A 23,778-nucleotide genomic window follows, 5' to 3' on the forward strand; every position below is an offset into this window, starting at 1 on the left:
TGGCCGGGATAGCTGGAGTATAAATGTCTCCCGGAACTTTTTAACACCCGCAAAATAAGCAACCGGTGCGGTCGTTATTGGATCGTGGTGATCGTGGGAGACGGTGCGATTCAGATGTCATCAGCCTGCAGGAATTTTCATCAAGGGGAACCTGTAGCACAAGAAACTCAACCGCACGCTGTTGCTGTCTGTTGCCGCGTTGATGCTGGAAAGTTCATTGTGATTCATTCGTTGTTGCCTCCTCCTGTTGTGTTTCCGGCTCGCCAATGCTCCTACATCAGTTTATGAACGGAGCCCTGGACGTCATGCATCCCACAGCGATTCAAAAAGATACCACGTTTACCAAAATCTTTGTGGGGGGCTTGCCTTACCACACGAACGATGCCTCCTTGCGAAAATATTTCGAGGCCTTCGGGGACATAGACGAGGCGGTGGTGATAACAGACAGACAGACCGGGAAATCCAGAGGATACGGCTTTGTAAGTAGCTCAATACAAAGTCGGGCACTAATTTCTGTCATGAGATGGGGGACACTTATGTCTCGGCACAGTCTAATGCTACCATCATGTCAATGCTAAGCGGTGTCAAATCACTTGGATTGTCATTAAAGTGTACGTGTTAGGTTTTTGTCAGAATTGCAGCATGTGTGTGTGGGGGGGGGGTAGAAAATGTTAAGTGCAACTTTATAACTTAAGATGCTAAAGTCACATCCCAGCCTACTTCAAGCGTTCAGATACTTGTCGAAATTAATCCTTCACTGAGGCTTAAAAGCACACCGATGGGCAGCTTTTTTCTGTTTTTGCCTTGCTGGCTGTTATTTTAGCTTAATGAGGATGAGGACTCGCATGACTTGAAGGGTAACTAAGAAGATTATATCTCAACATATGTCTAATGTCCCCCTAACCCCCAAATTACTCCCTTGGCTTGCCCCTCAGATCTGGCCTGTGAACAGGGCGGCTAATCGATGTGAAAGCAGCGTGTGCACGCAGTCTGTAGTTGTGGCTTGTTTTGTAAATGCTGGTTTTAAGGACAGATGGGAGTTCACCCTTGCGTACATTTCCCCCTTTGTCATGAAATGGTGTAATCGAGGTGTGATGCGATTCGTACTGAATCTCAAGAGCAGTTAGTTGATTAACGACACGTGGTCTGGGGATTTGCCGTGGCTCTTCCCCCATTTCCTCATAAATTTGACACGATTTGCCTTCGACCCCAAATTTCAACGGAGGGTGAGAATTGTTGAAGCCAATCCTAGACGCACCTTTGTTAAACTTGATATGGTGATCGAGATAAGCTTGTCTGTGTGATCGAATTGCCTCCTGATGTGAGCCCAGATTGTGGAAATAAAGGAAACGACTAGGCTAAATAACATTAATCATTTGATATTCTCATCGTTGATTGCTGACTCAGCTGATTTGGTAAGAGTTAAGTCTTTCAGGCAGATGAAGGAGCCATGCTCTCTTCAAAAGAAAGAACAGAAGCAAGGATGCAAATATTTATATCCCCTTTAAAGATGCATCAGCCAAGCCAAAGATGGACTGGAAAATTTGTGTGTGCATGTTTATGTCTAACTGCAGAATTGTAAGGCAATTGTACTCAGTGTTTACACATCGGCTCTCCCAACTCTAAGGAGAACTGTCCTGTGAATGTAGATGGTGTCAAATGGCTGCTGAGTGGGTCTGGTGTTTCAGGTTGGACAGGCTTGGGGAAAGGTGGGTGCTGCTCTCTGCCGAGGAGAGTGACAAATACATGTTTGTTCAGAAGTTTTCAGAACCTTGCCCTGGACAGTAAACGGTCGATGGTTACCTGTTTACCATCGGGACAACCTGCTAATCCTAATGCTGAGTGTTACTCAAGGAGATATCTGGCACAGGGGGTGGTGGGCGGGGGTGAGTACGCTGAGGCCCTGCTTAATCATCCTTTTTTTTATTATTAAATTGATCATACTCAATATTCTGACGGTTACGACTCCTACATCCCCAAGTACGTTCCTTCACATTGTGTAAACACAACTTTGTACCTTTTATGTGTGTTCACAACACAGGCCATGGAGTGGGCTGCTTTCCAGACATTTCCAGTGTAAAGAGGTTTGCAGCTTCTAAGACAATAATGCGGCCTACTTTTTTTCCCCTACTCATTCCACACAGAGGTGTCTGAACCCTCTGAGTTGGCATAACATGGCAATCAAAACAGAAGGGCTTGTCTAATGCCTGGGGGGAGGAGGGGTAGACTAATATAACAATCTCCCTAATATCTCCCTCCACTAATTGGATAAGCTTGTTGCTCTTCTTCCCAGATCCATATTTCAGCATGTCTGTGCATAGCGGATGCCACTGTCAAGTTTCTAGCCGGCTGCCTAGTGCTGTTGCAGATGGGTCTTACACCACTTACCTGAGCAGTGCATGTGCGCCTTGGAGCCTCTTGCTCTTCATTTCGGTGCCCGGGTTAGAGTAGCCGCACAACCCGCGTGAACAGTGCATCAACCAGAGTTTCGACGCGTGAGCCGTGCAGTTTTCAGCAAAAAGACAGGGGAAATTATCAGTTGATAGTCATATTGACATCATACCAGCAACATTGCATAACTGACACCTTTTTACCAACCATTTTGTATACATTTGGTGTGTGTGCTTGGCTGAGGAGCCAATTGTGCGAGGCTGCCATCTGTGGGATTATGACTGAACGCCTCAAAGTCTGAAACCCCCTCCCCCCAGACGCGACGATACCGTGGTGCCGCAGCCTTCAGTTGGACTGGCTTCGGTCGGTGAGCAGGGCCATTCGTGACAGGGCTGGGATGCGGCAGGATGGCGGTCACCCCTCTCTCAACTCGTGACGCATGTTTGTGGAGATCCAGGTGCTAAATCACCTGTAGATGAGCTGATTCTGCACTTGTAAAGTGCATTGAGTGGTCGGTAGACTTGAAAAACGTTATATAAAAATGCAGTCCATTTATACACTGTACGTACATTGTACGTATACTGGTACGCTCTGTCATGTTGATCTACCTCATTCATGTAAGTAACCTAACATCTATTTCAGCATCTCTGATATATTCTCTGCACCATTGCACTTGATTGCCTCTTATAGTAAATCCTTGTGTATATATCTGAGGGTTGTTGTGTTGTAGTGTTGTTATTCTGTGTTAAATACACTGAGCCACGAAACCGGAGTCAAATTCCATGTTTGTGCGAACCTACATGGCCAGTAAACTTGGTTCTGATTTTTTCATCATAGTTTCAATGTCTATCTGTAGAATATCCCAGACATGAAGAAAATATAAATATTATTAACCATTTTAGCAATTGCATGTTGGGAGAAAGTGAACCTTTTTCTGTCCAAACTTAATATAAATGAAATGTATAATGAAATGAAACAGTCAGTCATCGATTCCTGATTGATGGCCATTATCGAAGGCAAACTCGGTGTAGAAAGATAGGGCTAGCAGCAGCAGCGGTGCCGTCTGTGTGGACACCACATGCATGCGAGCTGCAGCAGTTCAGCAAGGTAGCCATCACGCACAGGTTAAAAGTAAGCAGTGTGGACCAGGTCTAATCGTTGCAAGCTTTGTTTGTAGTTATTTTTGCTTGTAGGAAAAGTAAATTCCAACAGTAGAATGCCTGCAGTGGGTTTTTTTGTCTTTTTTTCCCCCTCTCAGTTTAGAGGGCTGAGGGGATCTTAAAAACAGCATAGCCAAGTCTGTTTGCTTTAAAAGAAATTGATGAGTGAGCGTGACTCTGTCAACAGGTGACCATGACTGACCGAGGGGCAGCAGAGCGAGCCTGTAAGGACCCCAACCCCATCATTGATGGGAGGAAGGCCAATGTCAACCTGGCCTACCTGGGTGCCAAGCCTCGCAGTATGCAGACAGGTGAGGAAAACATGAGGGCAAAACCAATCAGACATTGCTCATCATGGCTTCAGCTATTTGGGTATTTATATAATGATGTAGTCTTATATCTTTGTAGTCATTTCTTAAATATATACATATTCCTGCCACTGCTTTGTAAGCATTTCTATATTTTTTTTCTTATGAAGATAATGCATTTCGAACAAGCTGAGTCTGTCTGGCTTTCTCTCTTTGCCCTCTGTGTATTGTTCTGTGGTCCTCCTCTGTAAATGCAAATGCGTGCCTGACAGCCGGCTTTCTCTGTCTTCCAGGCATATCCATCGGAGTACATCCCATTCACCCTGCACTTGTCCAGAGGCAGTATGGGTAAGCGAGTGGGAGTGGGCGCTCCCTCATTGCATTCTTGTTGTGCTACCCTCTGTGCTAAGCCATCAAGCTACTTTCTCTGACAAACAAGCCCTCCAGAAAGTGCCCATTTAGTTTTTGGGGTCTTCTTGAAACTCTTATTAGCATTTCAGTTGAACAGCCATTGGGCAATTGCTAACGTGTGTTAATATCAGACTACGGCAGTGGGTGAATGTGTGACTCCACTTGTAGCCTTCTGTTAGGAGTCATGTTTTTTTATTACCTGGTTGAGTGGGCTTTGTCATTAAGATCTCCCAAAAATGGCTGTGTTGTGGAGACGGCCTAGGGTGTTATCAGAACTGAGAGCTACTTTATGACCAATGGTGTGGTGGACAAACAAATGACTGTCTGTGCAAAAGTGATACGCCTTGCTGCCTTGAAGGGCTCAGACGGCATCTCAAGAGGTCCATCTCAAGGCCATATGTATTTTCTGCACAGACATCAGATCAAACTGTTTGTCTTTGAGTCAGTTATTATTTATTTATGACCTGGTTTCAATAATGAGAATAACTGTTTTGGTTTTAACATACAAGTGTACAGCATCTGTTTTTGCATGGGGAAGAGAATATGACAGTTCATAGAAATACTAAATAAAGTAGGACAAGAAGTTTGAGAGTCACAAACCTTGTGGTGGGGGGGGGGCGTACATTAAACTGATAGTAATAAGGCCAGTGACGAACCCAGAGGGCCACATTTTACACAACCTATTAAGGACATGTCCAATCATGTTCCAGAATTTTGGCAGGTCACCACAAAGACCACCACCTACCCATGATTATGCACCCATCACTGTGGATGATGCTTTAGCCCCAAGGGTTTGAAACATGCGGCAGTGTGCTGCTCTGGGGCATGTGTCTGACAGGTGCTGGCTTCATATTACAGCCTTTTACACCCCCCTTAATCCGTGTGTGTGTGAGAGAACGAGAGGGAGAAAAACTGCCTTGCCTGCCCCTGAGATTTCTCTGTACCCTGGTTGACGGACACAAGCCTCGCAACGATGTAAAACACACAAGCGGCCTTTCTCTCAGCCACCCTCCCCCTCCAAAGCCCCAGAACATGCTGCTTGAGAGGATGTCTTGTAAAGTGGCATTTTTGGCAGGGGTGGAGGAGAATTGTGTGCGTTTGTGGACATGCCATGTCCAGTTTGGCTATGGTGCAGATGTGTGTATGTGTGTGTGCATGCACACACTCTTGCCAAAGCATGGCTGTGCTCAGCAGATTCTGTGTGTTTGTGTGAACTGCAAGGGCTCGAGGAGGGGTCACTGAGGTCAGGGACACTGTTTTGATAGGGAGGAGAGCATGGAGGGTTTGTCCCTCGCACATTTGTTTCTACTGCTCTCTCTGTGTTGTCTATCTTTTTTTTTCCTTTTTCTGTCAGCATCTCTTTGTAGGACAGAAGTCCTTTTAAGTTGTGTCATTATTGCGTTTGGTTTTTTTTGGGGGGGGGGGTATCTTACAGGGGTGTCAGGCAGTGATTAGAAGGAGACACTGAAAACTGACACCTCTGTGAGACTAGAAGGAGGCCTCGGGGGAGATTCAGACCTCTTAACAGAAGTAGTAGGAGGAGTGAGGTGGTTTGGGAGGAGGGGGGGGGTGCTGTGAGTTTGTAGAGGTTTAATGCCTAATGAGGCAATGTGCTCACAAGGAAATGCACCTCAACAGGTGTTGAACAAAGCACCTTTTTTGCCCCTCAAAGAGCATTCACAGTCCTATTTTAACACGCTGGCTGATGGTGGGGGAAGAGGTGGAATATTGTGAGGCCTCACAAGCTATAGGAGGCCCCCCCCCCCAAAAAAAAGACAGGTTCTCTATTTTGCCACTTTTTTCTGTTTTGCAAACGGAAGTCAGGCTCTGCACAGGGCATTTGTGTCATTTTGGGGAAGAAAAAGAAAAGTCGCTACTCATTGTAATACATAATCAAATCAGGATATAGATGAGCTATCATTTTACAATTTAACCACTATTGCACATTTCATGGATAATGCATCATAACGCCTTTAATTGGCATTACTCTTGAGCTAAAAATGTGGTTAGTGGCCCAGCTCTACAACACTTGTCCTAGTTCAGTCTCCCACCCTGCCATCTATGAAGTGGTACTGTGTCAAACACACGCCCACTGACAGTCGGCACATAAACGGCTGACCTCTGATCTTTTGGTCGTCATCCAGATTCCCCTGCTGAAGTCCCACAATTCACTGGCAATCTTGTCTCTGCACCTCAGTGCTCCAAGTCTTCACAGATGGGAGAGATTGACAATCTCTCATCATGCGTCCATATTTGATGAAACAGGGAAAGTGGATGGGAGCATGGCATTTCACCTTTATGCCCCTGTGGACTTGAGATTATACACTATAATACTCTTCTGCAAGGTCCGCCCACATCGGGTCAGTTGACTTGAGTCGAGGCAAAGGTCTTCTTGCGACACACTACCAAGGATGGAGAATAGAGGGCAATAGTGAAGGCAGGGTCATTATAGATGTAAGTTAATGCAGGCTACATATGCTCTACAGTGCTAATGTGCGGTCATCTTTAAGAGCTGTGTGTAAAAGTTGAATGCCTCTTTGTTAGGAGCTTTCTAAGTGCTGTGGGAGACAAATGCACATTGCGTGTGTGAATGGGGGTTGCCTGCGTTTTGCTCAGAAGTCACCGTAGTCTTATTGTATGTGCCCAAGGCGCTGCCTATAGAGCTGTTCCCTTTCACTTGATGTCTGTCTCTTCAAACTATAGCATACTGTCCGCTCCCATTTCTCCTATTTGTTGCATGAAAAGTATAACGGTGTCTGAAATCTTCTCCCACATGCAGAAAAACTGGCCAGTTGTACTAAGGCTGTTTAATGGCTTAGTTTCTTTTTGAGAGAATGAGGGGAAAAGTGGCTGTTTTTTTTTTTTCATCTGGATCTTATTTTGTCAGTTATGCAACTTTCACTCATTGCTAACAAGATTACCTTTTCTATCAATTTTCCCTCTGCTGTTTATTTGCCCACTTTTCGTGTATTGTAAAGTGACACCATAGGCCCTATCATCCCATCTAACCCCTTGTCACCATAACCCTTTGATGCCAGCTGACCGGTGCACCTACAGGGAAGGTGAAGATGCCCATAGTGCAGGACTGGTTTTCCTGCCTAGACCAGAGGAGGGTTTTAACAGACTGTCTGCCCGCCCAGCCTGCCCCTCTCCAAGGTGCCAGTGATAGTTTGAGAGTGCAGTGTTGTGTGCTGTGATGGATTGGAGTGCCTTTTTTTTTATCTCTCCCTGTGTGTGATATGAAGTGAAGAGGTTTTGCAGATTGTGGTGTAATTCTTCCCTATTAGGGCATGGTGTGGGATTTGCAGTGGGGACTTGGGTTGCGGTTTGGAGTTCGTCTGTGTGTGTGTTTCGGAGGGGGGTCAGGGAAGAGGGTATCTGCTCGCCTCCGTGCGTGCCTGACAACCCTAGCTATGCATGCTTCCACTTTGTGCTGTGTTGACCCTAATGCTGCCTCTCATTACTTGTACATTGTATTTCTAATTTCTCCCTGGAAAACTGATCTGGGGGGGATATGGTGAAATTTTAGGCCGTTCCAATAGGGGAACCTTTTTCTGTAGTGAGATGCAGCTGTGGCGTGTCAGTGAATTTGTTGTGGCTCTCCTGTCTTGCTGTGTGTGTGCGCACACGGTTGGTTACTTGCCTGTTTGCGGTGAGCTGTATTCTCTTTGTGGGTTGACCCCCCCACCCCCAGTTCTAATCTTATGGATAAAGGCCCTCAAAGCATCATGGAATAGGGTCCTATGCCACCACCATCCATCCTTTTAGCCCTTCAGAGAGCAATAAAACCCCAGAGAGCTACTCCATGCCCTGGGTGAAAATAGACTCCCTTCCCCAATGCCCAACTATGGATGGAGGAACAAAAGTGATGACGGGTGAGAAGGGGAGTACAGACCCAGACCACACTCTAATCAGCCATCTCAGAGATGACCCACGAGTCCTGACAGAGGCCAGCCAGCACTCAGTCCTGATAAGTTGCCATCGTCCTCGTCACTGTCGGCTGCCCAAGCCAGCATCAACTGTGACAGGCCATGTGAGGTTTACACAACAAATGGGTACCGGGAGTCTGAAACTCCTACTGCCTGTGCACACTTCCTTTTTCGAGAGAGAGTGTGTGTGTGTGCGTGTGCGTGTGCGTGTGCGTTAAGTGTGCTTGGGGAGTGAAGAGTAGCAGCTGTTATAACACTCGGCTGGTGTCTGAGCTTGAAAACCTGCCAGTAACGGCTGTCTCTGTCATTTAACCCCCCACCCCCCCCTTGGGGGCCCAATCTGAACAGGTTTTGTAGGTTTCTCTAACCGTCACAGAGAGAGGGTTGAGTCACCTTTGCTTTCTTAACCCACCTTTTTTGTTTTATTAGCCGTTTATGGGAGAGTTTGAGAATGACAAGTCTAGGACGGCTACAGAGGTTACATTCCCGACATACTACCCCTCTGGATAGAAATGTAAACGATGCAAAGCATACCTCGTGTCATTTCTGCCTCGTGTCATTTCTGTTTTCTCATTTCTCTTTTTTTCTCTGTGTCCAAATCTCCCCCTGTCCGTCCAGGTTGGCCCAGCAGTATCTTTACCCCCAGGCCTTCATCCAGCCCAGCCTAGTGCTGCCCACTCAGGTTTCCACCTCCGTCACCTCCTCCCCTTACCTGGACTACAGCGCCGCCTACACTCAGTATGCCCAGGCCGCCTATGAGCAGCAGCAGTACCCTTACGCCGCCTCTCCAGCAGGATTCCTGGGCTACAGCTACACCCCCAGCCCAACAGCCTCTGCTGCTGGTCCGCCCACCACCGCGACTGCCCCAGCGACCGTTCACCCCACGGCGCTCTCCTCCGCCACCGGCGCCGCCCAAGCCTTCCTGCACTACGCCCCACAGCAGCACATCCAGCCAGACCGCATGCAATGAGCTAAGAAAAGGAAGGGTGTGAGAGGCAGGGCGAGGATGAGTTGATAACGATGGAGGAGCCATGGTGCCCAGGATGGTAAGATGCTCTATGGGTCGACCCTGCCATTGTCCGCAGGTGCTTTCAGGAAAAGGGTGGGACTATTGCACTATACCATCGGGATGACCCCCATGAAGGGGCGGGGTGGGAGGGGTTTGAGGACTGTCAGGAATTAGTTTAGGACGCTATGGTTGCTTCCAAGGGCTTCCAGAAGCTGACACTTAATTTTTTTTATCATTATTATTATTGTCTTTTTTATGTTATTATAAATGTCTGTAACTGATTATCATTGTTATGTGTTGACTTTCTCGCTCAATTAGGAAAAAAAAAAAAAGGAGTGTGTCTGGTATTTGTGCTTGGAAAGCTTTCTGGCACATGGAAACCCTCCTTTCCTCTAAACTCCTGGAGCCATAGGGGTGGATGAAGGGCACCCCTGCTTTAAGGACATTGTGGAGAGACTGAGGGTTGACGAGAACAGGGCTTGTGATTTAGGAGACGCGGAGCTGTTGGCTTCTGCATATCTGGTCCGAGGGGAGAGGACTGCCCCGTGAACAAATCCCAGTGTGACGACCAGATGAAAAGGCGTGATTTCGCTGAGGGAGGAAATTCAATTCTAAACGGACAAAATGAAAAGTTGGTGTTTATACTCCAGGAACACCCTTCTCTTCTGAGACTGTGATGTCAGGACTACTTTAAAAAAAAAAAAATTAGAGAGGCCTTAATGAAATCTCCTTTTTGAATCTTTGTTTTTACAAGCACACCCCCGTCAAGCCACCCACAGAACCAAGTGTAGAGTCCACCCTGACTGGCCCGGACTCGTTTTGCTTACAGCAGACACGTTAATCTGACTCACTTGGGTCTGGATAATGCTAGGCGAATGTAGATAATCATATGCAGTATGTGGGTGGGGGGTGGGGGGGCACTGGGTATTAATGTTGGAAGGTAGCTGACACTGAGCTAAAACATCAGTGTATATTTTCATTCTTTGTCCTTTCTAACTGTTAACCTGAGAATGTTACAGGTAATTACTCTGAAAAGGACATTCATGTACAGCATTTTAAAATGTTTCAGTTATCAAGTACATTTACTATATTTATGTCAATGTATTTATAGAGGATACTAAGTTAAAAAAACAACAACCATGCTTTTGTTTGCATTCGCATTGACTATAATTGTGGTACAGAAGTCCTATAACTTGTGCCGGCGTACCTGCAGATCAGTAGAGATGGTCCCCTATTCTTTTTGCAGCCACATTTGGTTTGTACTTGGTCACCATGTCACTGGATTCATCCTGTGTGCACAGCAACTAGATGCTCATTTGTAGCTGCCTAGTATGTCTGATCGGAACAGAAATGCTCTGTAGGCTGTTCCGGTAAAATGTCTTTTCTAGTCCCTTCAAGGAAGCCATACCAAAAAAATAAAAAATAAATAAAGAATTTGTATTTAAACCAAGAAATTTGGCTTGTTTTTTTAAACATGCTTTCCAAGTTAACTCACAAACTGACATTTAGGTCTAACATTTAGCTGTACCATCTGCTTATAAATATGAGGGGGAGGGGTGTGACTCCTGCAAAAATGTCTGATTGCATTTAATAATGTATGCTAATGTGTGATACCAGAGATCTGGCTTTTTTTTTCTTTTTCTTTTTTTTAACTAGCGTTGTAGCCCTCAGTGGTAAGAGAATTGGCAAAATGTGTTGTCCCCCCTGCACCTCCACCACTATTCTCTCTGGAGGGGCGGCACGGTGGCCCAGTGGTTAGTACTGTTGCCTCACAGCAAGAGGGTCCTGTGTTCGAAGATCCTTTCTGTGTGGAGTTTGCATGTTCTCCCCGTGTCTGTGTGGGTTTCCTCCGGGTGCTCCGGTTTCCCCCCACCATCAAAAAGACATGCATGTTAGGGTTGATACTCCTGTCTGTGCCCCTGAGCAAGGCAATGGAAAGAAGAACTGGAGTTGCGCCCCGGGTGCTGCAGCTGCCCACTGCTCCTATACGGGTTAAATGCAGAAGATGCATTTCGTTGCATTTACATGCATACATGCATTCTGTCACTTGGCATCGGCTGCATGGTTTCCTTCAGGGAGGACTTCACAGAAACACAAACAACCGAGATAGTAAAATGTGCTGTCACATTTTATGTTTACAGACAAATCGGCCTTTTAATAAGGCCCCCCCCCAAGTATTTCTTTTGAGTCAGCTTGCTATTGTGGGTTGTTAGTCGGCTAAAAACAGGATTCGGACTGGCTAACTTGAGCCCCGCTGAACCAGGGCAAAAACATGTATACGTAACGATGTCAAGCGTTCACTTAGGATGTTGTGTATATGCTATGTGACGTTTGCAACTCAATGGAAAAGGTGCCATCTTTAAAGGTCCACCTCCAGCTGCAACCTTCCCTCAGTGATCCTGCGTTCTGTTCACAACGGCTGCGGTTTGCATCTGGACAGCGTGTCCTCATTTTTTAAACTGTCTAGTAAAAACAAAACAGGGGGGAGTCAAGTGATCTATTGTGGCGGGGGGCTGTGTACGACATTGTCTTCACAGCCGCACTTGTCGTGATCCTATAGAAATCCCATGGGGTGAGTGGGTTCAGCTGGGACTGTATGGATGTGTTTTAACACTCCTTATCAATGCCATGTGTGCGTGCCGTCTGCTTCTGTAATGGAGGGGGAGGGGGAGGAGGGGGTGTGCAAGGGGCCCAAACTTTATCAGCTCACAACACCACCACCTGCCAGGGGCTCAGGGTGTACCCTCAGTCAACACACTTCTACAGAAAAAAAAAAATGTGGAGGAAAAAGAGGGTTGTAGTTTGGTCACTGAGCTCTCAGTGGAGAACAAAAATAAAAAATATTTGTATATATTTTATTTATTTATTTACTTTCAGACAAGTGGAGCGGGCTCCTGCACTCGATCCTGGGAGCGTCTCAACACGTTTGTGCGTACCTCAGCCAGTTTGTAATATGTCCCTTTCCACACACAAAAAAAACCCCACTTTGGCTTGGAGAGTGTAGCACTTTTATTAAACCATAACACTTCAAAGGAGCGTTAATTCTTCTCGATATGGTTTCACCGGTTGTAATTAGCGCGCCGACAAAACTATTTGCAATTACGACCTGAAGTTTGCTCGGTCGCGCTGCCTTGTTTTGATTTGTGCTGGATTCGGGGACCGGCCCGTGCAATGCAATATAATTGCTTGGGGACTGTTTTTTTTCCCATCAGGGTCTTTAATTGAGTCTTTGAGTCATTTTTTTTTTATCATGCTTTAATTAAAAACATGTTTCTGTGTACCCTAGATCACATCCCTCGATGGCTTTAGTCTTAAAAAACTCGATAACTCGCCAAAGTTTTGAGTTTTTTTTTGTTTTGTTTCTTCCTGGTAGATGACGTAGTGTGTTAAATCCATCGGCCTGAGTATTTTGATAAAGTATCTGGTTAACGGCATCTGTAGTCAGGAGTCTGTGTGCGTCATAGGCGTGACATGGCTTGTTGCAGCAAGTGAGTGAGCGACGTGAGAAGAAAACGAGAAGTGGCGTCCCGTGTCCATTGCAGCAGGGTATGGGGAGTTGGGAGAGTCACAGGTCTGATCCCTGGTGTCTCTCCTGTCTTCATTGGGTATACTGAAATCACCTCACTGTCCTCTGGTTTTGTTCGCTCTCACATTTTCTGAGACGGCTTGTCTGCCTGTCATTTGTGTGTTTTCTCTGCCCCCCCCCCCACAAGACTCACACACACACACACACACACACACACACACACACACACACACACACACACACACACACACACACACAATCTTGCTGCTGATGGCATGTTTCTTCTCATGTGCCATTGTTGCTTTCTCGTCCACTCCCTTGTTTCTTTCACTCCTCTCTCTTGCCCCCCCACTTCCTCCCCCCTTTCTCTCTCTCTCTTCCCTCACCCCTTTCTCTCCGTCTCCCCCGTGAACCACGAGAGAGAGAGAGAGGAAGACAAACAGAGCCGAGTGTCAGCTTGATGTACGAGGTCATACATGCCTAGCAGAGCATGTTATGCTGAGTCACCATTGGGCCTCTCTCACTCTCTCTTTTTCATCTCTCTCTCTCTCTCTCTCTCTCTCTCTCTCTCTCCCTCTCTCCCTCTCTCAATCTCTCCCTTTCACCCAGACCACACAAACACTCAAGGCCAAACAAGACAGTCAAATCTCACTCCACACATGCGCCCCACCGTGTCATGCAAGCACCCTGACGTCAAGGGATTCCTCAGAACCGTCAGAATCCACTCGCATCTTATCGGCCATGCACAAACTCGGGACACGCGGTGACCCTGTTTTTCATAAATTGCTTTCTTTGGTTGTACAATAACACTCATTCAATAGTTCATAGGATAAAAAAAAGCTTCATTAATGATCCTTTGAGCTTGTTATGGTGGATGGTTAGAGTTAAAGAGATGTTGCTGCCCGTCGTTCGGTTCGACTCTTAACGATAGGAAAAGAGGACTAAGGGAGAGAAAATACCCGAGTTTCTCCGTGAGCGTTCAGACCAAGCTCCTTCCACCTCTTCTTAGCCTGATACCAGTCTGGCTCCGTGGGTTGCAGTGTGAAGTGGGCCTGTCTGAGCCCGGAGGCTGTTGGCTTGCATGTCAGATAGGTTCCAGATACCAGTTATATTTACCCAGGCCAGACAACAAAGTGTGCAGATCCCAGTGACCCAGCACATGCTCTCTCCCGCGGCCTCTTCCCACTCCTAAATCCCACTCAGATAACGCGGACCGTTCTGGAGAGAGTCAGCGCGTCGAGGGCAGGTTTTAGGGGGCTTAAATAGAGTAGGTAGGAGGGTGGAGAGGAAAGGGACAGATGGCTTGATAAGCATGTAGGAGATGACATGATTGGATTGAAGACTGAGAGAGTCATGTGTCTAAAGACTACGGAATCCAGTTTTTGACCTGAAGACGGTCATTCGGGTCTCTTGGCTTTCTTGGAAAGTCAGGACAAGAAACAATCACCATGTCGTCAACATCTACCCTGCACGGTGTCCTTGTCCAAGGCCTTCGGTGTCTACGACTACTGTGTTGTGTCTGGTCGATGCTGCTCCGGTATGTGTTTTAACAGACAGCTCACAGGTTTGATGTGTGTGTAGTATCTGGGTGAGTGTGAAGCCACATGTTCAGCAGAAAGAGAGCTTTTTTTTAGCTTAAGTTCAAAAGAGGAACCGTTGTTGCAGTCAGCTGAAAGGTGAAGGAGGTGTTTTAGTGAGAATATAGCCAGGGGGGTCAAAGGTCTGGACATGATAAGGAGGGATGGATTTGTAGGTCTCTGGCAGGGGCTAAGACAGAGACAGGATAAGGAGTACCGAAACGCAAGGTCTGCATCATATCAGCCGAACTAATGGCTGTGTGCCTTTCTCACACCTAAAAACCTCTACAGCTCCTTCCAGCGGGACTGGTGATGATAAAAACAGCCAGGGGGAGATGGCCAAATATAGGACTGATAAGTGTGCGTGTATCAAAGTCCGAGAGTAAATGGATTGTGGTTAATTATTTGGAGAGGGGGAGAGAAAGAGAGGGGAAGAGAGAGATACTGATAAGAGAAAGAGCGAAAACACGACTAGGTCATGCGTGGCTTTTAGAGTTGCGCTTTGTCGTGTTCAATCCCTTGGTGTACATTGCGCTGATAACATTAACCTGAGCAGGTTGCGAGTGTTGTAAATCTGCATTAACGTAGGGTCCTTTTTGTGTTTGTTTGCATCCTGGCAATGTGTCACATTGCTGCATCTCAAGTCGAAGTTTGTATTTGTGTGTGCGAACGTGCGGCTCGATGGTGTTTTAAGCCCCCAAATGTGCATACCCATACTCATGAGTATGTGGTAAATTGGTGTTTTCTGCCCGGGTGCCATCTCTCCCCTCAGATCGTGTCTCCAGGCCTGTAATTTGATCCAAGTTTGTCTTAGTTGAAGCCCGAGGTGGCGGGAGCACTGCGCTGTAATCATCGGTTGGGTCTCTCCGCACTAGACAAACAGCACCACTGAGAAAGCGAAGATGTCTTTCACCGTTCCATTTCACACAGTGTCACATTCATAGTTGTCACACAAGCGGACACACACATACGCGCACACAACACAAGTACACTCAACTCCCTTTCGCAGCCGTGCATATGTGCACACAATCAAGCATAGTCCCGTACTGTACGACATCCTCCTCGCCTTGCATAAGGGTCTAGTGTGTGTGCTCTCTGCATTGTTCTGCAGAAAAGCAGCAGAAGTAAAAGCAGTGACACCCTGCACAGGAAGAAGGAGCATGGTGTCTATTGGTGCAATGAGCCTTCAAGGAGGTAAAATATGGCAACTGCCAAGGGTGAGGAGAGGTCAAGGCAACAAAAAAAAAGTGAACAAGTCACGCATGACCGCCCCACCACCTCCAACCCCCCTCCCCAATTTACCCTATTGTGCAGAGTACATGCTTTGCCCCAAGGCATGCTGTACCAAGTGCTTGGATGTGTGCTGGCAACGTGTGCATGTGCACATGTGCGCGCGTATATGTGTGCGGTGTTTCCTTGATTCTTTGCCAGATTTTCTTATCTCTGGCCAACATACTTATACCAAAGGGTAGAGCCTGTACCTCAACCTCGAACCTAGCCTTTCAGTGCTGCTGTTGTGGGGCAGAAAAAAAAATAAGAAGAGATGAGAGGAGAGGAGAGGAGTTGACCACAATCAGAACAGCTGAGAGATGCATCGAGGAGGAAAAGGGACGGTGAGAGAGAGAGACAGGCCGAGAGACAGGCTGAGGAACGGGGCGAGACGAAAGACGTTACACAACAGAGCTTGAACATCTTTCCAGGTTAAGCAACACAACGTCCACTGACTCTGAATATTTCTCAGATAATATCAAACTGTTATTGCAATGCAAAAGCCAGCCATCAAATTTTTATAGCACCTCTAATCCGGTGAATCCCACTTAGATCACTTCAAAGCCGAGCAGAACGGAGATAAACCGGCCAGTTCTGAAATGAAGACTGCAGATGTCCGCGCTTCAGCACGGCCTTCAGTCCGTCCAGCCCAATTAAATCATATCAGGGATCGCTCCGGAAATGTGAAACGACAGAAAACTGGGGAAATGACTGACTACATATAAACTCAGTGGTTACAATCTGGTCTTGGAAACAGACTGCCACGGGCCAACTCAGACACCAAGTGACCCAGGGGAAAAGCAGTAGACAGATAAACTGATAGAGAGAGACAAAGAGACAGAGAGGGGGGGGGGCACACAGTGAGACAGTGAGAGAGAGGCCCAGTGCCTGACAACTACTGACAGCTGAGCTTCCTCTCTCTGTAGGACTTCCACAGCCACAAACTGACACCCCATACACCATAGACCATGCAAAGAGACACACATCAAGACACTTTCTCTTTCCTTTTTCTCTCTCTAAAACACTCCTCCATCCAGTGTATAGTTCCAAGTAGTCGTGCACCAAATACACCACTTTGCTCTCTCACCCAGAATTTGACATTGACTCTGTCTGACTGCGCACCAAGTTGCCAGTTTGAAGGAAAAGCTCTTATCATCTGTGTGTGTGTGTGTGTGTGTGTGTGCGCGCGCGCGCGCACGTATGTGCACTTGCACACACATGTATGACTTCTCGTAATGTTATGCAGGTTCTCTGGGCCTGGCTCCGGTGCAAGTTTGACAGCTCTCAGTGTAGACAGCCGGGGCGATGCAAATTTGCATGTGTTTTTCAGTTTGGGTGTGTTTATGTTTACTACAATGTGCGCGCTCCCATGACCTATGTGCGAGTCCTGGCAGGACCTTCGGTGTGTGGCCCCCACAGTGGCAGAAAAGAGCCAGCAACAGGTGGGAAGTGGATGCCAGCAAACACACAATGAGCGTTGTCTCTCTCGCTGACCTCTAAACCATCGCCTGCCGCTGCTGGTGCGTCAGGACAGCTGTAGAAATTAGGTTTTGCTTTTTTTCCAGGAGTAATAAATGTCATATTTACGTCAGTGTCAGTGGCTGCTAAAAGTCATAATTTATGTGTGTGTGTTGTGTGGACGTGTCGTGTCGTGTCTGGGTAGGGTTGCACATCTGTATTTCGTGTGTCTGCTGGCATGTACATGCATGTGTTTATATACACCAATTGTCACTAATAGTAACTTGTACCTTGCGTAGCTAACAATGCATCAGTGTCTATCTGGTGGTGGTGGTGGTGGGGGGGGGGGTCAGTAGCCTGATGTCAGTTGCTGCAGTTGGCAGGGGAAAAGCCCAATACAAAGAGCACATAGCAGGCCAGGCTGTTACTGATAACGCTGTCTCAGGCAGATGGCAGTGGCAGGCAGGAGGTGTGTGGGAAATTATATTAGGCAAAAGTCACGTGTCAGGTCCCTGCCACTTCTGCAATGTGAGGTCAGTTATAACACGCGCGCACGCGCCCGCGCACGTTTTGGAACATCCAAACAGCGCGACACAAGAAGAAGGACCCGCCATCTTCAAAGATAAACGTCTCAGTTCAGACGGTAAAAGCACAGTGGCGGTGACGTGCGGGAGAAGCGGGAAAGCGGCGTGGCGCAACAACAACGGAGAGTTTAGCAGACGGCAGTTTTGAAGAGGCGCTTAACGGAGACAGAGGGCCGGGGCAGAGCTTCGGAAGGGGACATGTGGACAGAGGCTGGACGTTGCACTGCAATGAACGTGGACATATTATTCCCATCCTGAGATGTTTGTAGGCTGAAGTTCAATTTAGACTTGCTTCCCGAAACTCTGGCCCAGGAACCCCCCACTCCCCCTCCCCCAGCCCTTATTTCCACATCATCCTTTCTCAGAGGGTTTCCTAAAACCTCTCCTAATTTAGTATGTTCTGCCAAGCATTATTTGCCCCCTTGTGTTGAGACAAAAACTCTGTTAAGAGCTCTCTCGCTCTCTCTCTCTCGCCCCCCTCCCTCCCTCTCTCGCTCTCTCTCTCTCTCTCTCTCTCTCTCTCTCTCTCTCTCTCGCCCTCTCTCTACTTCCCCTCCCTCTCTCTCTCTCTCTCTCTCTCTCTCTCTCTCTCTCTCTCTCTCTCTCTCTCTCTCTCTCTCTCTCTCGCTCCCCTCCCTTTTTCTCTCTCTCTCGCTCTCTCTCTCTCTCGCTCCCCTCCCTTTTTCTCTCTCTCTCGCTCTCTCTCTCTCTCATAAAACGGACGGCAAAGTTCTGTTCAGGTTCTGTCTTTGTATGTCCATGTGATTGTGTCTGTACACTAGTGTGTGCGTGTGTGTGTGTGTGTGGGTGGGTGCGTGTGTGTGCATGTACATGTGTAAGTCGCTGTGTTCCCAATTCTGTAGGGAGTGATCAGCTCTCAGTGGAGCGAAGAGAATAGTCCACATAGATTCACCAGCAGCTCTTTATAAGGGCAAGGGAAGAAAGCCCTGCCGTCTATATTTAGACGGACTTTATTGGGCCTCTTGTCTCCGTCCCCCCCGCCCCCCGCCCCCCGTGCTGCTGTTAGGAATCTCTCACCAGAGCTGTGTGGGCGGCCATCACTCCTCCCCAGCAAACTGAGGGGGAGAGCGAGCCCGATAATGATCTTGGTGATAATAACAGAGCAAAGAGAGAGAGAACGAGATACGTCGAGAAACGAGAGAGAGAGAGAGAGAGAGAGAGAGAGAGAGAGAGAGAGAGAGAGAGAGAGAGAGAGAGAGAGAGAGAGAGAGAGAGAGAGAGAGAGAGAGAGAGGATATCAGAGAAACAGTGGGTGTTGAGAAAAGTGCCTTTGATTGTAACTTCTCAGCTCCTCAATAGCTGTTATCCAGATTGCCAGTGCTGTCCTCTTGCTGCCAGCGTGCCCCCTGGAGAACTCGAGAGAACAGGGCTGATGGCACCCTGGGGTCTTGGGACCACCGGATGGATTGTAAACCATCTTATTCGCTTTTCATCTGTGCACCCATACGCTGCATTTATAAGGACCTCTGAAATGGCAATAATTAATGGGATTGTTAGTGGCACTGAGCTGGACTTTCTGTGTGTGTGTGTGTGTGTGTGTGTGTGTGTGTGTGTGTGTGTGTGTGTGTGTGTGTGTGCGCGTGCGTATTGACCATATGTGGTTATGTAGCCATACATAGTCCGGCTTAATTTGTATTCCCGCTGGCTAACCTATAGGTTCCCTCTATACATACCTCTGCTATCTAGTCTTATCTCCAGAGCGAAATGAATTTCTCAAGAGCTTTGACCCTTGTGGTGCTAATTTACTGCCAGTGACAAATAGCGCTCTCTTACACCCTTACACGCCTATCTCTGTTTGGTTTGTCTTGTTATTTTCAAACGCATTTCATCCAATCTGTAGTTAACCAGCTATGACATGATGCCTGCTAAAGGGGGGGGGGTCTTCACACTGGCCCTGAGCTGTAAGAGGGAGAGCCTTCATGCAGAAAAACTGAAGACAGGGTCCAGTCACAGGCATGCCATGAGCACAGCTATCTCAGCAACCACAAAGAAGTATAGAAGCTAACATAAACATGCACTCTGAGAATTTAGCTTCTGAGTTTTACCCTCCCCCCCCCATTTCAGCGATTAAGCATGCAGGTCGTCGGCTGGGAGCAACATCCACTATCTCTAAGTGTGCATTCAATCACGACAAGGCAGAGGAACGCCAGCTTTGTCTCAGAATGACCAAAATAAACCGTGGCCCTTATTCAGATTGGTCTCGACCTGGTTCTGCCGGCTTTCTCGCTCGTCCCCCAAAAAAACATGAGCACAATTACTTGCTAAGTATCCTCGACCTCCGGCCCTGCTGACACACCAATGATGACCGCTGCGAAACAGAAAGGAGTCTTAGAGAGGGTATTGTCCCGGTGGAATGCTAACTTTTGCGTCCTCTAACACTGTAAGTGAATTGCTCGCCTGTGACTGCTTGTGCTAATCTCGTAAAATGCCCGGGAGGCATGACTGGGGAGAGCAGGGACTCGAGAACACCCTCTCACACACTCCTCTGCCTTGTGCCCACACAAAACCCAGGCAGGTAGGGCTGAATGAGGGACATGCCTGATTTGCATATGCTGTCAAAATCAGGAGGCATACAAGAGAGGCTGCAACTGCCATGCAAAAGAGATGCAAATAAAGATTCAAACAAGGGGGAGGATACAGAAATGGTCAAGAAAAAAAGGTACAATAATATTTTTATATACTAGGTGATGCCTTCTGTTTTCTTGCACATATCCAAACATCACGCTGTGATAGCTGCCAGATAATGGCGTTGTGGTCATGCGTGTGTGTGTATGTGTTTGTATACACACAGTGTACACACATTGTGATTCTGTCTCTGCTCTAAAGTGTCTGTCATTTTCACCACAACAGCAACAGCAGACCTCCAAGGAATGACAACCCATGACATCACAATGGTGGAAGCAGTGATGAAGACAATGGCTCTCTGTGAAGGAGAGGAGCCAAGGCGTGGTCTGGCTGGACAGAGGCTCCTCTCACAGGGCCAGCCGGCCACAGCAGCTGTCTCAACCTCTGTCTCTATCTCTGCCTCCCTCCTTTTTCTCCTCTCTCCCTCTCTCTCTTGCTTCTTGCGCTCTTTCAATTTTAAATCCGGTACATGTTCGTGGTACAAAAGCTGAGATCTCTTTTCCAACGGTGTAAAGATGAAACATAAACCTCTTTAAATGCCCTTTATCCCTCTGTGTGTGTGTGTGTGTGTGTGTGTGTGTGTGTGTGTGTGTGTGTGTGTGTGTGTGTGTGTGTGTGTGTGTGTGTGTGTGTGTGTGTGTGTGTGTCTGCTTCAGTCCCTCTGTCTTTCTGCTCAGCTCCAGCCCTGGAACGCAGGGATGGAGGTGGAGTGGGAGGATAGCCTGGGACAGAGAGAGAGAGAACGAGAGAGAGAGAGCGAAAGAGAGAAGAAGAAGAAGAAATGGTTCTTTCTGAAACAAAGACCCAATGGACAGAGAGGCCCCCACTGTGAGGAGATGGGTGGTAGTAGCCCCAACAAGTGGGTATTCACGCAAGCACAGGCATGGATACACACACACACACACACACACACACACACACACACACACACACACACACACACACACACACACACACACACACACACACACACACACACACACACACATACAAAGTCTACCCCCATACTGTATTTATCTCCTTGTCAACTCCCGAGGAGGCTTCAGCACACACTCTCACACACTTACCCATTCTTTGCCCCCTCTGAACTTCTCTGCCTCATGTGCGAGAATAGTTTACATTTAGCACGAGCAAGTATTTGTTTACACCACCCTTCCAATGGAGACCACTCTTCATCAAACAGCCATAAAGACTTGCAGACCATGGCAGAGAGGAGTGAAGAGGCTCACTGGTGGGCTGAATTTCACATCCAGGAGGGGAGACCTATGTGGATGTGTAAACCCGAGGCCGAATTTATAGCGTCAAGGAGCAAAAGGCGGCCCCCGCGGATGAACCACCTGGGCAGTCAAAGCAGTCCGGCTAGCGTTTGAAAACAGCTCAGTATGGGATATGCAAACAGTGGATGCGCATCACTGGACATGTATTAGCCCTGTGTCAACACAAAATCCACCTGGCTTCAGTTTAGGGCTAATGAGAACAAGTGCAACAAAAACACCCCCTAAATACGCCCGGGCCTGGGGGATGCTGCGCTCATTTATTCAGCCTATTATTCACCTCTGAGGAGGATTCAATAGGTCCACCTGTTGTTAAAGCTTTCCTATTGATGATGGCTGACAGCATTATGAATTCACCTACAGGACACAGAGCACACACACAGAACGGCGAGCCAGTCCTTTTCACCTGCAATGTAAACCTCCGAGGATGTGCTCATAATCAGCGGGTTAGTCCAACATATTTATCATCTGTTTATGCCGCGGGTCTGTTTTGGTTAAAAGGAGGCTTGTGGTTCCTGCGCTGCAAGTTCAACTTTTTGTGGCCATCTGAAACAATGAATGGCACCAACAAAATTGACTTGACTGTTATATCTTGTTTTGTTTGCTTGAGGCCTCCATCTCCCCATAGGATGACCATGCTCAATAACCCAACATACACACATACACGCACAATAAGAACAATTAATCCCCTTGTTCATGCTGGAATGACTTAAATAAAAAACACACACACACAAGAACACATACTCCACATATATTACTGTGACTCCCTGGACAACATTGTTGCCAGTCAGTCATCCTTGTCCTGTGTCCAATGTTGCCCCCAATCCACCTCTGGGTCACTCAGATCCGCCAGCCAAACGTTATATATTATCTGTTTCATGGTCTCGGGTTAACGCCGAAGGAATATGGTGCTCTGGCCGTTGCATCCTGTGGAAGAGACTTCCTCTTTCTGTAAGCTCTACCCGTACCAGTGCCCCTTTCAGTCCCTCTTAAAAACACATCTGCACTGCCTTGCATTTGAGTGTGCCTCAAGTGCTTTGTCCTGTCCAGTTTCATCCGTTCTATTATTTGATATTCACACAACACTTTGGTCAGCCCTGTTTGTTTGATGTATTTTATCTGTTCTGTATAAATAATGATAATGATAGTTCAGTTATTGCAGTCGTAGTGAAAGGGTTGTACTTCAGACAATGTAGTTCATCTAAAAAAGAAAAAGAGAAAAAAAAGCCCATAGCCGACCTCGCCCATTCCATAGATGTTGATCGCCACCTAGTGGCCATTTTGGGTAAGTGAAAGTAAACTGGGGGGAGGCCGTGCGTGTGGCCATGTCCCTATGTGTTGACAATAAAGGGCAAAACAGCCTACTTTTAAAAAAAAAATTAACCTGAAAACGGAGTGTAAATCATTTTTTAAAAAGATTTGCTGTCGAGTATAATTCACGTAATTCGTTATTTTTTCTTTTATCTCTAACTACGATAATTTATCCCAGAAACGCTGAACCAATTCATCTGGACACGAGGTTTAGTGGGCGAACTGTTTTCCGGATTTCTACATCTGGATTATTCAAGATATGATCGTTTATGTCGGCGCAAGTACTTTGTGACTTTGTTTTTTCAAAGTGATAGGCAAAATCATTTTTGATACGTTACTGAAACTATATTTAAATATATATATATATATATATATATATATATATATATATATATATATATATATATATATTGTGGTGACCCACATCTATATATCGAGAGACCTGCCCCCCATGTCCACCACAATATATTTTTAATTATCATTATTGTGTAGCTGTTAGCTTGTTGAACGACACTAGCTTACGGACCAAGCAGACCTAGATCTTAGTTGATTTCAAGCGCAAAATATAGACAATATAACCTTATCATCATTACAGCAGATGTGTATAACCTCCATTTCTTTCGCAGATGGGATTCGTCAATTATCACAGCAGATTCCACAATAGTCTCCCTCCTCGTCTTCCTCTGTCTTCCTGTCTGTCTCTCAGTTACAACCTTTTCTTTCTTGAACCTCCACCTGTCTTGTCTCTCGTCTCCTCTCATCCTCCCTGGGTAACCCGGGGGATGATGAATGGCGACGATCAACCCTTCCCTGATTCGTAGCTGGTTCACAGTCAGATACGGAGGGCGCTTAAACCAGGGATACACCCCTTTTTCAGCTGTCAGCAGCCCAACAGACACATCATCAAATATGCTGATGACACTCT

The 23,778-nt window shown here is 46.9% G+C and overlaps 1 protein-coding gene and 1 long non-coding RNA gene across 3 annotated transcripts; both read left to right on the top strand.

Annotated features, from left to right (window-relative positions):
• Nucleotides 1-71: 71 nt before the first annotated feature.
• On the top strand, nucleotides 72-10,662 carry rbm38 (RNA binding motif protein 38). 2 transcript variants are annotated; one of them, XR_008809760.1, is made up of 5 exons: nucleotides 72-479; nucleotides 3,739-3,862; nucleotides 4,153-4,207; nucleotides 8,818-9,245; nucleotides 9,527-10,662. XR_008809760.1 is itself a non-coding variant. In XM_056272877.1 (4 exons), the coding sequence occupies exons 1-4, from the start codon at nucleotides 267-269 to the stop codon at nucleotides 9,167-9,169; spliced, it is 744 nt and encodes a 247-aa protein (XP_056128852.1). In that variant the 5' UTR covers nucleotides 72-266; the 3' UTR covers nucleotides 9,170-9,249. The 2 variants fall into 2 exon arrangements, 1 of the variants encoding a protein (XP_056128852.1); XM_056272877.1 differs by lacking the exon at nucleotides 9,527-10,662 and having other exon boundaries at nucleotides 8,818-9,249.
• Nucleotides 10,663-14,236: 3,574 nt separating this feature from the next.
• On the top strand, nucleotides 14,237-20,800 carry LOC130108418 (uncharacterized). Its single transcript, XR_008809879.1, has 3 exons — nucleotides 14,237-14,271; nucleotides 20,155-20,302; nucleotides 20,494-20,800. It is a non-coding gene; the product is annotated as an uncharacterized LOC130108418 (long non-coding RNA).
• The last annotated feature ends 2,978 nt before the right edge of the window (nucleotides 20,801-23,778 follow it).

Source organism: Lampris incognitus, chromosome 2, assembly GCF_029633865.1.
Source record: "Lampris incognitus isolate fLamInc1 chromosome 2, fLamInc1.hap2, whole genome shotgun sequence".
In the NCBI taxonomy this organism is placed as follows: domain Eukaryota; kingdom Metazoa; phylum Chordata; class Actinopteri; order Lampriformes; family Lampridae; genus Lampris; species Lampris incognitus.

What these genes read in the sequence shown, in the direction of transcription:
- rbm38 (XM_056272877.1), top strand. Translation starts at nt 267, where the DNA reads ATGCTCCTACATCAGTTTATGAACGGAGCCCTGGACGTCATGCATCCC. An exon ending in AATCCAGAGGATACGGCTTT is followed by an intron (nt 480 to 3,738) that starts GTAAGTAGCTCA and finishes CTCTGTCAACAG; the next exon opens with GTGACCATGACTGACCGAGG. An exon ending in GCCTCGCAGTATGCAGACAG is followed by an intron (nt 3,863 to 4,152) that starts GTGAGGAAAACA and finishes TCTGTCTTCCAG; the next exon opens with GCATATCCATCGGAGTACAT.